We start from the raw sequence: 16,201 nt of genomic DNA on the forward strand, positions 1-16,201 counted from the left end.
ATGGGAGAACGTTCCAGAAGAACAACCATCTCTGCAGCACTTCACTAATCATGGTCTTTATGGTAGAGTGTCCAGACGGAAGCCACCACTTAATAAAATGCACATAATAGCCCACTTGGAGTTTGCCAAAAGGCACTTAAAAGATTCTCAAGAGTATGAGAAACAAGATTCTCTGGTCTGATGAAACCAAGATTGAACTCTTTGCCTGAAAGTCAAGTGTCATGTCTGGGGGAAACCAGGCGCTGCTCATTACCTAGCAAATATTATCCCTATGGTGAAGCATGATGGTGGCAGCATCATGCTATGGGGATGCTTTTTAACTTCAGGAACTTGGAGACTAGTCATGATTGAGGAAAAGATGAACAGAGCAAAGTATAGAGAGATCCTTGATGAAAATCTGCTCCAGAGTGCTCTGGACCTCATACTGGGGCAAAGAGTCACCTTCCAACAAGACAATGACCCTAAGCACGCAGCCAAGACAACACAGGAGTGGCCTCAGAACAAGCCTGTGAATGTCCTTGACTGGCCCAGCCAGAACCCGGACTTGAACCCGATCGAATATCTCTGGAGAGACCTAAAGATAGCTGTGCATCGATACTCCCCATTCAACCTGACAGAGCTTGAGAGGATCTGCAGAGAAGAATAGCAGAAAATCCCCAAATCCAGGTGTGCCAAGATTGTAGCATCATACTCAAGAAGGCTTGAGGCTGTAATCACTGCAAAAGGTGCCTCAACAAAGTACTGAGTAAAGGATCTGAATACTTACGTAAATATATTTCACATTGTTTTTCAAATTAATTTGCACAAATTTCTTCAAACCTGATTTTGCTTTGTCATTATGGGGTATTTTGTATAGATTGAGGAGAGAAAAATGCATATTATCCATTTTAGATTAAGGCTGTAATGTAACAAAATGTAGAAAAAGTGACGGGATATGAATATTTTCTGAATGCACTGTATGCACAAAAAATATTGCCTATGCAGATATGAGCCTTGTCAAAGAGAATAGCTGATGAGCATTCACAAAATTAATGGGGTTATGAATATTTTGCCTATCAAGTTTTCATTGTTTGAGCATGCTTAAGCACTTTATTGTAGAGAACATTTGCTATACCTGCTTATTAAAAAATATAAACCTACTATTGTATTTGTCTCCTAGCCCAATCAAAGAGAGCAGAAGGGTACTTCAGGAATCGTGTGAATTCTTTTTAAAGCATAATTCTCAAATGAAACACAAGAAGCACCACAAATCAAGCTCACACAAACTGAAGGTTATTTCCAAGTCAATGGGGACCAGTACCGGTGTCAAGGCAAATCATGGAATTTCAGCAGTGACGATCACTAATCATGATTTTTTAAGCCAAGAAGCATGTGTGGAGATGAAAAACACCCCAGAAACATCAGTAAGAGACATGAAAAACCTTGAAACCTGCAGCCAGAATGTAAATGATGACAGAGGAGAACATTCATCACAAGCACCATCTGCTTCTGAGGTGCCCACTCTACAGACAGAAAATAAAAGTAAGACTGGGAATGCCAACAAATTAAGCAGCTTATCTGGCAGTGTGCAACTAATGGCTGAAGCAAGGTGAGACATTCTACTAGATTCAAACAGCCAAAAATGAATCCGTTTTCTTGGATGCTTTTGTCTGGATGGTTTTCCTGACTTAGGGGGCCGATGCAATAAATTTTGTGGAAAGCAAGTGCTGACTTTTCAGCGCCCGCTTTCATAGCGTACGCATGGCGCCCGCAAGGGGGGGGCACCATGCAATATGCAAATTAGGGGGTTGCGCTGCCGGTTATGAAGACCGATGCCGAGTTTACTGGCATCGATCTTCATAACTCGACAGTCTGCCGAGGTGGGGTTTTTTGTTTTGTTTTGTTTTTTTATTGAAGTACCGAAAATCAGTTTTTTCTGCACATTTATTTTTTTGAATGCGGAGTGAATGGGTAATAGCCTCATTCACATGCATTTACATGTGATGAGTGCTAACTCATTCACTCCGCATTGGACGCGCGTTAAATGGGCGCTATTCTCCCTATTGCATTAGGGGGTGGATTAGCGCCTATTTAACCCGCGTCCGACAGCGGGTCAAACAATGCGCTCGTGTGAGCACGCTGTATTGCATCGGCCCCTTGGCATGCTATTTGGGAAGCCAAAACACTTGTACTGTGTGTGAGATTTTAAGCATGTTTCCCTGGCAGCTCATGGGCAGATTCTGCTGCACCTTTTTTTGGGGGGGGGGGGAGGGGAGGTTTGTGAAGATTCCGTGATACATTTGTATAATGCTTAGTGTCACTTGACATGCACAATTTTTAATGTAATATGTCTTTTTTGTTTACGATATTTTTCTTTCAAAAGCAATATTTGTTTTCTTTTTGATCTGCAGTTTAGCTCTTTTTATGATAGAAAATGCTCTTATATTTTCCATTTGTCCATCCTTCTAAGACACGTGACTTCACAGATGTGGGTGTTTTGGGGGCAAATGGACAAACCCATAACCTAAGCATGCTGGCAGGTTTCAATGCTCAGATGGGAGGGGGAGGAAGAAGTTACAGTATCTTGCCTCCTCCTCCCGCCATATTTGCTGAGCCGCTGATGCTGCTGTTGTGGGGCCTGGACTGAGAGGGGAAGAATTTTAGCTGGTGCTTTGGCATGAGCTGTGTGCCGGCCAGGCCAAACCCGTCCCACCTGTCGTGACATAAAGATGAATCATCTCCTCTTGTGGCAGTCCAGCGGCAGGCAAAGGGGGGAATGGTGGGGGTTCCCTAGTCTTAGGAACTACTGCCACTGATGGCTCGGTGCCACAGAGGCTCTTCCCCCCTCATTCTTGGCCCTGTGACAGCAGCAAGGGCTAGTCCATGTTTGGCTCGAGGTGTAGCAGATCCTCTGCTGCGGCCTCTTCTCTAGCAGCCATGACTTGGGTTGATGGGTGGGGAGCACTAATTTGTAAATGTGCTTTAATAGAAATGCATGTCAGTTGCTAGTCTTACAGGCTGAAACAAGAACTGCCTGCATGAAATTTGTAGGCAATTAATTACATGTATTTAACTTTCTTAATTTCAGAGTACCAGTTGCAAGTGAATTTACTGAAACTCCTCATCTACATGCCAGCCTTTCTCTTCTCCCCACATTCTCGCGACCAGGCAGCAGCAAGGGCTCTGTATCCATGCCGGGCAAGTTTGCTTCAGCTACAGGAAAAAATCAAGATCCTGGGAACAATGCTTCAAGTGCTTGAGTAAATAGAAAGTAAAAATCTGCACATGAATGGTTTCAGTTTTTAAAACCGCACACTCACGCTGTTCTAAACCAAACGTTCCATTTCCATTCATGGCAAGAATGACGTGGACAGAGTCCAGAGAGTATACAGGACAGATCTGTATTTTAGAAGTAATCTTGTCCCATGCACCAGCGCCTTTTGCTTGATTTCTTTATAGTCCTTAGTAGGAGAGTGGCATAATAAGATATGCTTGGCCCTTGTGATACTGTATCCTGGTATCTTCCAGTCTCTTCAGGCGTTGTCCTGGTTGATGCCATGTGAACAACTTCATATGACGAGGAAAAGAGTGAAGCTTTCATTTTTTTTTAATCCTTAGTGCACCAGTATACAGGGAAAAAGTACTCTTCACAGGAAAGCCCAGCAAAGAAAACCAGCCACAACTCAGGGTAGTAGCCTGTAAGCTCTCACACTGTTGGGTTCCTGGTTCCACTGGATAGCCTTGAACAGACTTCAGGACCTGACCTCATTAGCCTTTAACAGGCATGACTTCAAGCTCCTGGAACATGTGTTGCCCTTATTCCTCTCTCAAACCCACAGTTCCAGTTTACGGAGCATCAAGGCATTCCTAAACCAGGTGCAGGAGGCATATACATGCATGCTGGCATATCTTCTCTGCCATAGCCAAGCGACCTCTTGTACTGAACTCTGCCAAGCTACTAGAGTTCCTAGCAGCAGGCTGCCCAGCCCTCTTAGACAGATATCCCCACCAGCATGATGGGTCTCAGGTTGTCCTGGCCCCATCTGTTCAGGCCACTGCCCCCCCCCCCCCCGCTCCCCCAAGGTAGTCTCTGGGTCCTTTGCCTTCCCAGGAGGTTCCTGAGAAATTCTGTGCTCTCTTAAGTAGGATTCTAATTATTCTGTGTCTTAAAGCAATCACCTGTCTTTCCACTCTCTCAATGCATCCTCTACTGGTAGTCTTAGGGGAAGGGCAATGCACTCCCTTAAGATACCATAGTTTTTGAACACATGCTTCACACTAAACCCTTTTCCGGCTATTTTCCGGCTTTTTATGTTTAAACCAGACTAAAAGGTCATTACTACATTCGTTTTATAATTTAACCAACCAGAAACATGAAATCTAATATACAGTCGCAAGAAAAGATAGTAGTGATCCTGCTTTCCCTCCCTGTCAAGGACAGAAAAAAACACCAAATACTAGCGTCTCCTTTGGTATTCAAAAGTACAACAGACATCCATTCAGGTAATAATATAAGACAGAAGAACTAAAACCAAAAACATTCTTCTTTCAAAAGGATTCATAACAAAACCAATAAGTAAATAAACAGCCTCAAGGATAGTCAATGACCATACTTTGTCATCTCTTCTTTTAAAACTCCAATCCACACATATCAGTTCCTAGAAGACAGCTCTATGCCATTTAATATATGGTGTTATATCCATCTTACTTACCCTACTAAATACTAAGACCCCTGTCTTGTGTTATCTTAAAAATCCCTATGTCTGTCCTGACTATATTAGACCTCATAACCTGTCTGCCCCTATATAACTTTAGGATTAGTTATAAGAACATTTTCTAAATCTGAGATATTCATGGAAAATATCTTCTGGTAATCTAGTTTATTCCACCTGCTACTCTTTGTCATGGGAATTCGTAGAAGAACCTTATAACCGTAGTTTTCCGATTCTCTCTTCACTGGTGTTTCTTAGAAGTCAAAGTTTCCATACTGACACTGTTGTACTTTCCAACATCTTTTCTTTGCTTCCCTGACTGCCGCCGTGCACTGAACTGTGAGAATTTCAATGTATTGTCCACAAGAGCTCCAAGGTGGTGACTCCTAATGCAGAACCCAACATTGTGTCTCTTTAGTTGTGATTATTTTCCTTTTATCCATATTAAATTTCATCTGCTATTCAGCTACCCACTCTCCTAGTCTCACAAGGTCCTTCTGCAGTTCTTCGCAAAGCACTTGGAGCTTGTGCAATCTGTCACTGTCCTTCCTTCAGGTGGGCTGGTTTTGGAGCTCAATCTGATCGTTGAGGTGTGTGGAGTCTCCTCCAGACATCTGCCAAGTCTTTTCCCACTCATCATTCCTCCTCTTCTTGCCACAGGTGCTCCTTGAGATCTGTGGTCCTGACCTAATATTTATCCTTCAGCTTGGCTAAACTCTTGAGCATTTTCACTGGGTGAATGGTATATTCTGCTACTCTGTCCTCAAACAGTAACTTCTCTTGCTCCATTTCACTGTTCTGGTCTTTCAGCAAAGTCCCATTCTCAACCAGCAGCTTTAGTTCAGCTTTTGTGTTGGTCTCCCGGGTGATATCTGTGATGGCATAATCCCATTTGTCCCCAGGGGCATTCATAATGATTGGCAACATCGCGTTCCTGTTTGTGGTGAGTAGTACTGAGCTCATGTTAAATCAATGAAAAAGTTATTGTTGCCAAATGGTTCCCCCACAGCTCTGAATCGGTGATAAGGCTGCCCAGCCCTCTTAAATGGATATCCCCCTCAGAGTGGAATGGCTCTCTGATTATCCTAGTCCCATTCATTCAGGGCAGTTTCTAGATCTTTTGCCTTCCTGGTAGCTTCTGGCCCAGGCAGCTCTGAGAACCTTCTTGCTCTCTAAATAGGACTCTTAATTAATTAGCCTCACTTCCTGACAAGCTCCAGACCACAATCTGCCTCCTGACAGCTCCTGGCCACAGCTTGTGGGACTACACCTCCCAAGAGTGTGTGTCTTAAAGTGACCTCAATTCTTTTTTTTTTCCCCCTTCTCTTTTTCAGTGCATCCTCTGGTGCCTGGCTGCCACAATTTCAGGGAAGGGCTGAACACTCCCTTACAGCCCCACTCTTGCAGTGAATATTCCCATAATGTTATGGTACTAGTGCTGTCTCACATATCGGTTCCCTCTAGCAGAATGTGAAGAAACCTGGTGGCAAGAGTAGGCACCATTAAATAAACATACAAAAAACAAGATTATTTTTGGCCACTCCTAATTTGGGGAAGCTTTAAACTTACTGTGGTTGTCCAATAGCACTGAGAATAACAAAACTTTATTTTATAAACACAAATATAAACATAATAGCTAAATTGCGCTTACTATAGAAATGGCAATAGAAAAACTTTCCACAGTAGTAATATGATTATAATAAGCAAATATCCATGAGGCTTTACTTGGTTAATGGAAATTTAGCAAATGTCGAATTTCACTGAGAATGTTGTAAAGGAACCATGTGTGACAGTGTTCACAAACTCCACTAGGAACCATCAAAGATGGGTTTTTAGTTTCCTCAGTTTTTTTGGGACTTTATTTCTTTAAAAAGTCAAATAACTTAGAGTATTAGCAAAGTTATTGTACATAAACTATTTATATAGAACTTTAGCCAAATGTACCAATTTTTTTACAACTGTTAGAGTAGTTTTTACACTGAATTTAAAAAAAAAAAAGGGGAAAAAATTGAATTTTTTTCCAGTGTTTGTACTTTTGAACTGAATTTTTTTCTACTTGTTTTTATAAGCAGAAAGATACTAAACATTTCAGAATGTTGATTTGCAGCAGAGTTTATGACATGGTGTCCAAGGCCATAGTGCCAAACCCCGAGTAGTGTTTTGCTGCACAAATACAAAAATGCTGTATGATGGAATGTAGAAACTCGGATATACTGCGGCCACATAATGTCTCCATATTTAATTATTACTAGCTACTGAAACCTTGTTTTTTCTTTGTGTTTTGACTAAAACCGTAAGCTCCATGGAACAAGGATCATCTCTTATGTGTGTCTGTACAGCGATTCATCTCTTTGGTAGCGCCAGAGAAACGATTAACAGAAGCTCAGTTTGGTTTATTCTGTTTGTGTACATGTACCTGAAAAAGCAGGGGGAAATCATCCATCCCAGAATATGTTTTGGGATGGTTTGTATTTTTAGACCTCATGTATTGTTTTCTGAATCATAAATGTAAATACTATCCTGCACCGTACACCTAGTGATTCAAATTGGCTCCTGATCGGTAAACTGAATATGATTAGCCTATATATTCATGAGGCAAGAGGATGACAATTATATTATCTGACTGGTGCTGAGTGGAGTTAATTGGGTGTTAGTTGTATGCAATGGCAGCTAAAACTAATTACTTGATCCAAAATGCAAAAGTAATAACAAAGAGTGGGAGTTTATTTTCGGTGTTCACAAAACAGGAACATATACACATGGAACTGGAAGTATATGACATGTGAACCATATTTAGGTTTAGTATTAAATTTGAGGAAAAAAATTATAATCATCCATATTTTCAAAACAGCTTTATTTTAGATTGAGAAAGCTTGTTGCAAGCTGTTTTTTGTTGGGGTTTTTTTTTTTTTTCAGTAAATGGTCAGCATTTAGCTCAGGGTTCAATTTTTTTCGAAAGACTTACCCATCTAAACTCAGGTTTAAGCCAGGTAAATCTGCCCATTTAAAAACTCTTCTTCTCTTCCCCTCCCTACTGGCTAAATGTATGCTAATAGAATTACATTCCACACAATTTTAGTCAGGGGAAAAAAAAAAAAAAAGCAAGGTTGAAGGCATTTCCCGGGCAGGTGTTTGAATTTAGCCAGTTAGCACAATATTCCACATTAAGCAGCTAAATTTACTGCACAAATGACTGCCCTAAATCTAACCACTTAAATTTTGTATATTCAGCTGAGAAATCTTGCAGTGAATCCTCCTGTTTTGAACCCACAAATTAACAATGAGAAATGACTCCTAACTTTTTTTGCAGGTTAAGATTTTTGCATTTCTAATTAATGCTCTAAACTAAGTTCTGAATCTCTTTTGCAGTGAACCTCAGTAAAAATACTAAGTTACATTTCTAAGCAAAGGAGTAGCATTCTGGTGACTTAATGTGTTAAGTGCTCACAAACTGAGATAAGTAATGATATTGGTGTGACATCACAGTTTTTTTTACTTGTTTAGATTTGTAAATAATGATTTATGAACGATGTGGACTGATTTTTATATGCATTCTAAAAAAAAAAATTACAAAAAATCATTGTTCAATATTGATGGTCCAACAAAATGTTTTCATATACTTTGTTTAAGTTTAATACCAAGAACTTTTTACATTTTTAGACTTAATGTGTTAGACCGTGTGTTGCACTACCCTTTTCAATATCCGTGATGTACATTATTATAGTAAGGCACACTGGGGTAGATTTTTAAAGAAGCACGCGCACGTCCATGTGCATGGACTACCCGGCGCGCACAGATGGACACGCCAATTTTATAACATGTGCGCACCGCACGCGTAAGGTGGGGGTAGACTTAAGCAAATTTCGCATGGCGACGCATCCCGGCCTTCCTCAGTTCCCTCCTGGTCCACTCCAATTAAGAGAATGGACTGGGAAGAAACTTCCCTACCCACTACCCTAACCTCCCTTCCCCTCTCCTCCCAACCCACTAAACCCTTTCTCCTAACTTTTTTAAATTTTATTTTGTTGCTTACTGCTCCATTGGAGCAGTAGCAACTTGCGTGCGCCAGCAGTCCCTTCCCCAGTTCGGCAGCAAATGGCCGCTGTTCTGGCCGCCTCCTGCCCCGCCCCCAGACCGCCCCTTTATCTGGGCCCGGCCCTTCGTCGCATAACAGGGTCTCTTTGAAGATGCGCAAGGCCCAGCCACATGCGTAACCCCCATTTTTAACGCGTGCAACTTTTTGAAAATCTACCCAATAATTTCTCAGTATGTTTTTGCTTTTGGGGGGGGTTTTTTTGTTGTTTTGTTTTTTTTTTAACACAAGCCTGTCTACAGCAGAGGAAAACAAAAATTCTTGAAACAAGTTTTTCTGTATAAAAGCTGCTGTAAATATTCCTGAGTCTTTTTCATACTTGTACATGTTAAGTACTAATTTTCTGAGTTTTGGAAAGTATTATACATGCATTTTCAATGATTGTTATTCTTTAGTTTTAGTCTAAAATAAAGCATTCTGTTCTGTAAAATGTACTTAATTATTTAGTTCCTATAAAATAGACCAAAAGACCTTCAGAATTATTGCTTTTTTTCAAGGTTTTCAAAATTCTGTACTAGCTTGAAGCATCTATCCAATAAAACGATGATTGTAAACCTCAGCAAAAACCAGACTATTATCTTCTGTCTCTTCCATGTCATTTTTGTCTGGTTTGCTCATTAGGTTTTTCTGTGCAGAGATATTAAAGGAGACATGCCCCAAAACTGTAGCATGTTTTCTCACAGGACAAGCAAGATGGTAGTCCTCACATATGGGTGACTCCAAAGGATGGAGCCCAGTCACAGAACACTTTTGTCAAAGTTTCCAGAACTTTGACTGACCCCTACTGGGCAATGCCCAGCATGGCACTAACCCTGCAGCCAGCAGGGGTCCCCCTTCAGTCTTATTTAAAAGCTACAGGCAGTGCCAAAAAAGAAAATAATAAAACGTTACGAACCCAACAACGCGGGGCGGGTTTCGTGAGGACTAACATCCTGCTGTCCTGTGAGAACACCTGTTACAATTAAGCAACATTTGCTTTCTCACAGGACAAGCAGGGTGAGTACCGAGCTGAGGATGTCCAAGCATGCACCAAAGGTACCCAAAGGCATGCAACAGGCACAACAACCTGGGTGGAATTTGGCCAAGGGCATCCTGTACCACATCGGGCAGGCAGAAGGGTGTTGGTATGTCACAATGTAAACAGGTTACGAAGGCAGACTGGCCAAAGATGGAATCTTGTCTTCCGGCTTTGTCCACACCTTTGCAGCAATAGTGGGCTGCAAAGGTGTGGAGAGAATTCCAGGTGACAGCCCTGCAAATGTCAGGAAGCGACACCGATCGTAGGTGTGCTACTGAAGTCGCCATGGCCCTCACAGAGTGTGCTTTAACACGGTCTTGAAATGGAGTGCCCACTTGCTGATAGCAAAAGGATATGCAGTCCGCCAACCAGGAGGAGAGAGTCTGCTTACCCACAGGCTGCCCTAATTTGTTAGGATGGAAAGAGACTAACAATTGAGTGCTTTCCTGTGGGCAGCTGTACGGTCTAGGTAGAACGCTAGAGCCTGTTTACAGTTAAAGGGTATGCAGAGCCTGCTCTCCTGGATTGGAATGGGGCCTGGGAAAAAACAAGTAGGTAGTATGATGGATTGATTTAGATGAAAATCTGAAACTACCTTGGGTAAGAATTTAGGGTGAGTGCGGAGTAAGGCCAGGTCTTGCAGAAGTTTAGTGTAAGGCGGATAGGTAACTAGGGCCTGTAATTCACTAACTCTGCGAGCTGACGTGATTGCCAAAAAGAAAATCACTTTCCATGTGAGATATCGAAGTTCACAAGAGTGAAGAGGCTCGAATGGTGGTTTCATGAGCCGACCCAAAACTAGGTTAAAGTCCCAAGAAGGGGCCGGAGGATGCAGTGGAGACTTGAGGTGAAGCAAGCCTTTCAAAAAACGTGTTACAAGGGGTTGTACTGATATAGGAACATCCCCGACACCTTTATGGAAGGCGGCTACTGCACTGACATACATATGTGAGGACTAACATCCTGCTGTCCTGTGAGAACACCTGTTACAGGTAAGCAACATTTGCTTTCTTTTCATGAATTGCCAGCAATAGCAATTGTAGAATTGGCGCAAAGATGATTATGTATATTAATGTTATTGCATAGTCATTCATACATCTATCAGATCTGAAATGTATTTTTTTGTTTCAGTACACAACACAGCATTCAAGATCAGCTTTCATCTAGTGGCTCGCAGCACGCACTAATCTCGGTAAAATTTACAAGGAATGCTGGCTATAGGTCATTGTAACATAAGAAATGCCATACTGGGTCAGTCCAAAGGTCCATCAAGCTGAGTATCCTGTCTCCAGCATTATCCAGTACAGGTTACAAGTAGCCAGAGATAATCGGTGGCTTTCCCAGGTCTACATGGTTAATGGTTTTTGAACTTTACCTCAAACCACAATGTGTCACTCAGTAGTCTATATACGCAAATAATCCACCGCTCTAGCACACTTTTATTATTTATTTATTTATTTTGTTTAATTTTTGTAGGACCTTCAAGTATTCAGAATGTCCACAACATCCTGTTTTTTACTCACAAGTCCGATTTTATATTTTATTCATCATTGCCTTTTTCTTAAAAATCTGAAAACTTAAACATAACTTCAAAAAGCTTTTCTATTTTTATTAAAGGCCCTTTAATAAAGCAGTCACTGTTTCTTTTATCGAAGTCAATCTATTTTTTTCATGAAGACACATAAAAAACGGCACTTATCTTACTCCTCAATTCTCTTCCCCAGACCTAGATCCAAGTTTTGAAAACTGCCTCAGGGGGGTTTCTCTTTTTCTCTTTTCAACATATTTCTTCTCCTTTGAAACTTCAGACTGCTCAGTCAGACTTTTTACCGCGGTATTTTCTGATTTTTAAGAAAAAGGCAATGATGAATAAAATATAAAAGCGGACTTGTGAATAAAAAACAGGATGATGTGGACATTCTGAATACTTGAAGGTCCTACAAAAATTAAATAAATAATAAGTGTGCTAGAGCGATGGATTATTTAACTATATAGACTACTGAGTGACACGTTGTGGTTTGATTTGAATATTTGGTCCTCAGATTATATAAAATTTGGGCTTTGGTATTTCGATTTATGAACTTTACCTCCAGGAACTTGTCTAAACTCTTTTTAAACCCAACTATGCTAACTGCTTTTATCACATCCTCTGACAAAAGTTCCAGTTTAATTGTAGAAAAATTGATAGAAAAAAATACTTCCTGCGATTTGTTTTAAATGTGCCACCTATTATCTTCATGGAGTGTCCCCTAGTCTTAATACTATTTGTAAGGGTAAATAGCTGTTACCTGTTAACCCATTCCATCTCACACATGATTTTATAGACCAGTGTAGTGCAGTGCTCTTTTTACTACTTATCCATAGGCTTCATCCTTTTTCAGATCTCTGTGATTTAAAGATACCTTCCCATTCTGTAGTTATTAGTCGTTTAGACTGTTGCAATTCGCTAGATCAAATTCTTCCTTTAAATTCAATAAAGAGGTTGCAGGTTGTTCAGAACACTTCAGCTAAGTTGATCTTTGGAAAAAGGAAATTTGATCATGTGTCTCCACTGTTTCACAGTTTCATCAGCTTCCAGTTGTTTCTAGAATCAGAATTAAAATCGTATGTTTAACCTGTAAAACTTTAAGAGGCAGATTTTAAAAGGTGCAGATTCTATAACATGCGCGAGCATGTTATAAAATCCATGGGCTGTGCGCACATGCACGCCTGATTTTAAAGTCCACACGCTCGTGTGCGAGCAGCGCGCACAGGGTGGGGAATTTTAGTAATTTATGTGCGGCGACACAATTGGGCCTTCAGCCATTCCCTCCCAGTCCGCTCCTTAACTGGTGGGAAGGTAGGGAACTTCCCTAACCCATACCTATACTCCCTCCCTCTTCCCCTCTCCTCCGTAACCCCTAAACCCTTCGTTAAAACTTAATTTTTTTTTGTTTTCTTACTTACTGCTCCTCTGGAGCAGAAGTAAGTTACATGTGCTTCCCTGGGACAGTGGCTGATGGCCGCTGCCCCGGTCGACCTCCATCCCACCCAGACCATGCCCTCAGGCCCTCCCCTTTTTCAGGGCCCAGCACTTGTGCGCATCTCAGCACTTATAGGGACGTGGCCGGGCACTTTTAAAAATGTGCACGATGCTCGTAGGGACTGGCCACGTGCATAAGTACCGATATTTGCGCGCTTGGCCGCTTTAAAATTCGGCTGTTAATCACTGCACTTTGGTTTGCCTCATCTTTCCAATCTCTTAATCTCTTACCAGTCCTTCCGGACATTAAATTCCTCATAACAAGAGTTTTTGAGGCTACCCTCCCTTAGGAGATTAGATTGGAGGGAACTCAGGAATTCAGTTTCTCTTACTGTATGCCCCTTTTTAGGAATTCCCTGCCTCTTAACTGTCCATTTGGAGAAAGACTATTTTAAATTCAGAAAGGTGAAATCTTGGTTGTTTTCTCAATCTCTTAATGTTTAGCCAGATTCTGTATTTTATATTTTACTATTCAAAAATGTATTTATGCTTTGAGGTATGTTGTATTTTGTGCATGTAATATTTTATATATACCGGTATGTATGTATGTATGTATATGTGTATATATATATATATATATATATATATCTTTTGTATATTATGCAACTGATTTTGTATGTTTATTTTTTTTTTTTTACTATACATCATTTTGATTAATCAAAATAATAAACTAAATTAAAACTCTTTCATATTTTCTCTTAGCCATCTCTTCTCCAGTTTGAAGAGCCCTAACCTATTTAGCCTTTACTCAGAGGGGAACCTTCCATCTCCTTTATCAGTTTGGTCACCCTTTTCTGTACCTTCTCTAGTTCTGCTATATCTTTTTTTTTTAGATAAGGCAACCAGAACTGTACTCAGTACTCAAGCTGTGGTCGCACTATGGATCAACACAGAGAGATTACAATATCCTCTTATTTTGAATTCCTTTCCTAGTAATACCTAACATACTATTTGCTTTTTTTGACCGCTGCCGTGCACTGGGCTGAGGATTTCAAAGTATTATCCACAATGGATTCCAAGATCCTTTTACTAGCTGGTGATGCCTAATTTGAAACTCAACATTGTATGTAGTACCTATATTTTGGATTATTCTTCCCTATATGCATCACTTTGCACTTAATCTACATTCAATTTCATCTGCCATTTAGATGCCCAGTCTCCTAGATCATCTTGCAATTCTTTACAATTGGCTTGTGATCTAACAATTTGAATAATTTAGTGTCTTCTGAGAATTTGATCACTCACTAGTCACTCCCTTTTCCAGATTCATTTATAAATATATTAAAAAGTGCCAGTCCCAGGACAGACCCTTGAGGCACACTATTATTTCCCTTTATTGAGAAGAATGATTATTTTGTTATACTTTGATTTGTCTTTTAGCCAGTTACCAATCCACAATAGGACATTGCCTCCTATCCCATGAATTTTTAATTTCCTGAAGTTTCCCATGAAGGACTTTGTTAACCGTCCTCAGGGTAGACTATATCATCTGTCTCGCCCTTGTCAACATGTGTGTTAACTCCTTCAAAAATATTTAACACTGTAGTTCCCAGACCTGTACTCTAGATGTCCAAGGGGTTAAAGGGGAGCTCAGGGAAGACAAGCCTGTAGCAGAAAAACTAAATTAATTCACTGAAGAGAGTGATACCTATGCCAGAAAAATTCTTTTGAAGGTGATAATTCAGAGGAGCAATCAAATCATGGTGAACCTGGAAGATGTAATATAGCAAATCGATACCCTAAAGCAGAGCTTTCCAAACTGTGTGTCGCAACATGTTAGTGTGTCGCCTGCAGTGTGCAAGTGTGTCGCGCAAGCCCGGTTCACATAGCTGCCCCCCTCCAGGTATTCACTTTTTTTTTTTTTTCAGTTTGTGGGTTGTTTATTATTGGGCGATTTTTGCTGTCAATCACAGGCTTTTTGGGCTTGGTGGGTGGGACTTGAGCCCAGCTGTGTCTGTCATTGGCTGCTGCTGCTGATGAGGCCTGGCCACAAGGCGTACTGACTGCAAGCAGCATGAGGGTGTGGGGGCCAGACATGTGCTTGGGCTTGTTTTTTTGGAAAATAGTGCTTGTTTTTTCATGAAACACTGGCAACAATCAAAAAGAAGAGGTACATGAGTGTGGGGGACAGACGTGTGCTTGGGGGGGGGAGAGAGATGAGTGTGTGGGGGACAGATGTGCTGGGGGGAAAAGATGAGTGTGTGGGGGACAGACATGCTTGGGGGGGAGAGAGATGAGTGTGTGGGGTACAGACAATTTGTATTATTATTGTTACTCATAAATTATAACAACATTAATCTTGGAATATTATATATTTTTAATATAAATGAAAGGTTTTCATGAGAGGTTGTGTCGTGAAATTTTATTTATGTATTTATTACAGAAACATACATAAATTGTCAAAATACATTTCGTTCGTTTAACCTTTAACCTCTGGTTTGCTAGTAGACTGAATTACTGTCGTGAAATTGTTGGTCTAAAAAGTGTTGTCACCAACATGTAAAGTTGGGAAAGCTCTGCCCTAAAGAGTAACAAATCAGCAGAAATCAGATGGTATACATCAGAGTTTTTCTAAGAACTCAAAAATGAAATTTCAGATATATTACTAGTAATATCTAACTTCTCATTTCAATCAGCCAAGGTACCTGAGGACTGGAGGGTGGCCATCATAATGCCCATTTTTAAAAAGAGCTCCTCACATTGTGATCTGTAAAGCTACAGACTGGTGAGCCTGATGTCAGTGTAGGGCAAAATGAAGAAGCTATTCTGAAGAACAAAATTACTGGTCATCTGGATAGACACAGACTAATAAGAACATGCCATACTGGGCCAGACCAAGGGTCCATCAAGCCCAGCATCCTGTTTCCAACAGTGGCCAATCCAGGCCATAAGAACCTGGCAAGTACCCAAAAACGAAGTCTATTCCATGTTACCATTGCTAATGGCAGTGGCTATTCTCTAAGTGAACTTAATAGCAGGTAATGGACTTCTCCTCCAAGAAGTTATCCAATCCTTTTTTAAACACCGCTATACTAACTGCACTAACCACATCCTCTGGCAACAAATTCCAGAGTTTAATTGTGCGTTGAGTAAAAAAGAACTTTCTCTGATTAGTTTTAAATGTGCCCAATGCTAACTTCATGGAGTGCCCCCTAGTCTTTCTACTATCCGAAAGAGTAAATAACCGATTCACATCTACCCGTTCTAGACCTCTCATAATTTTAAACATCTCTATCATATCCCCCCTCAGCCGTCTCTTCTCCAAGCTGAAAAGTCCTAACCTCTTTAGTCTTTCCTCTAGGGGAGCTGTTCCATTCCCCTTATCATTTTGGTAGCCCTTCTCTGTACCTTCTCCATCGCAATTATATCTTTTTTTC

At 40.7% G+C, this 16,201-nt stretch overlaps 1 protein-coding gene across 2 annotated transcripts in view; it reads left to right on the forward strand.

The window, feature by feature from the left end:
• Positions 1-7,820, forward strand: part of FZD6 (frizzled class receptor 6) — a 95,354-nt gene extending 87,534 nt beyond the window's left edge. For both annotated transcript variants that reach the window (XM_029591853.1, XM_029591854.1), the window contains exons 6-7: positions 1,160-1,588; positions 3,068-7,820. In XM_029591853.1, coding sequence (XP_029447713.1) covers positions 1,160-1,588; positions 3,068-3,239 — 601 coding nt within the window. In that variant the 3' untranslated portion in view covers positions 3,240-7,820. The remainder of the gene's footprint in view (positions 1-1,159; positions 1,589-3,067) is intronic.
• Positions 7,821-16,201: the final 8,381 nt, after the last annotated feature.

Source organism: Rhinatrema bivittatum, chromosome 2 (assembly GCF_901001135.1).
Source record: "Rhinatrema bivittatum chromosome 2, aRhiBiv1.1, whole genome shotgun sequence".
NCBI lineage: Eukaryota > Metazoa > Chordata > Amphibia > Gymnophiona > Rhinatrematidae > Rhinatrema > Rhinatrema bivittatum.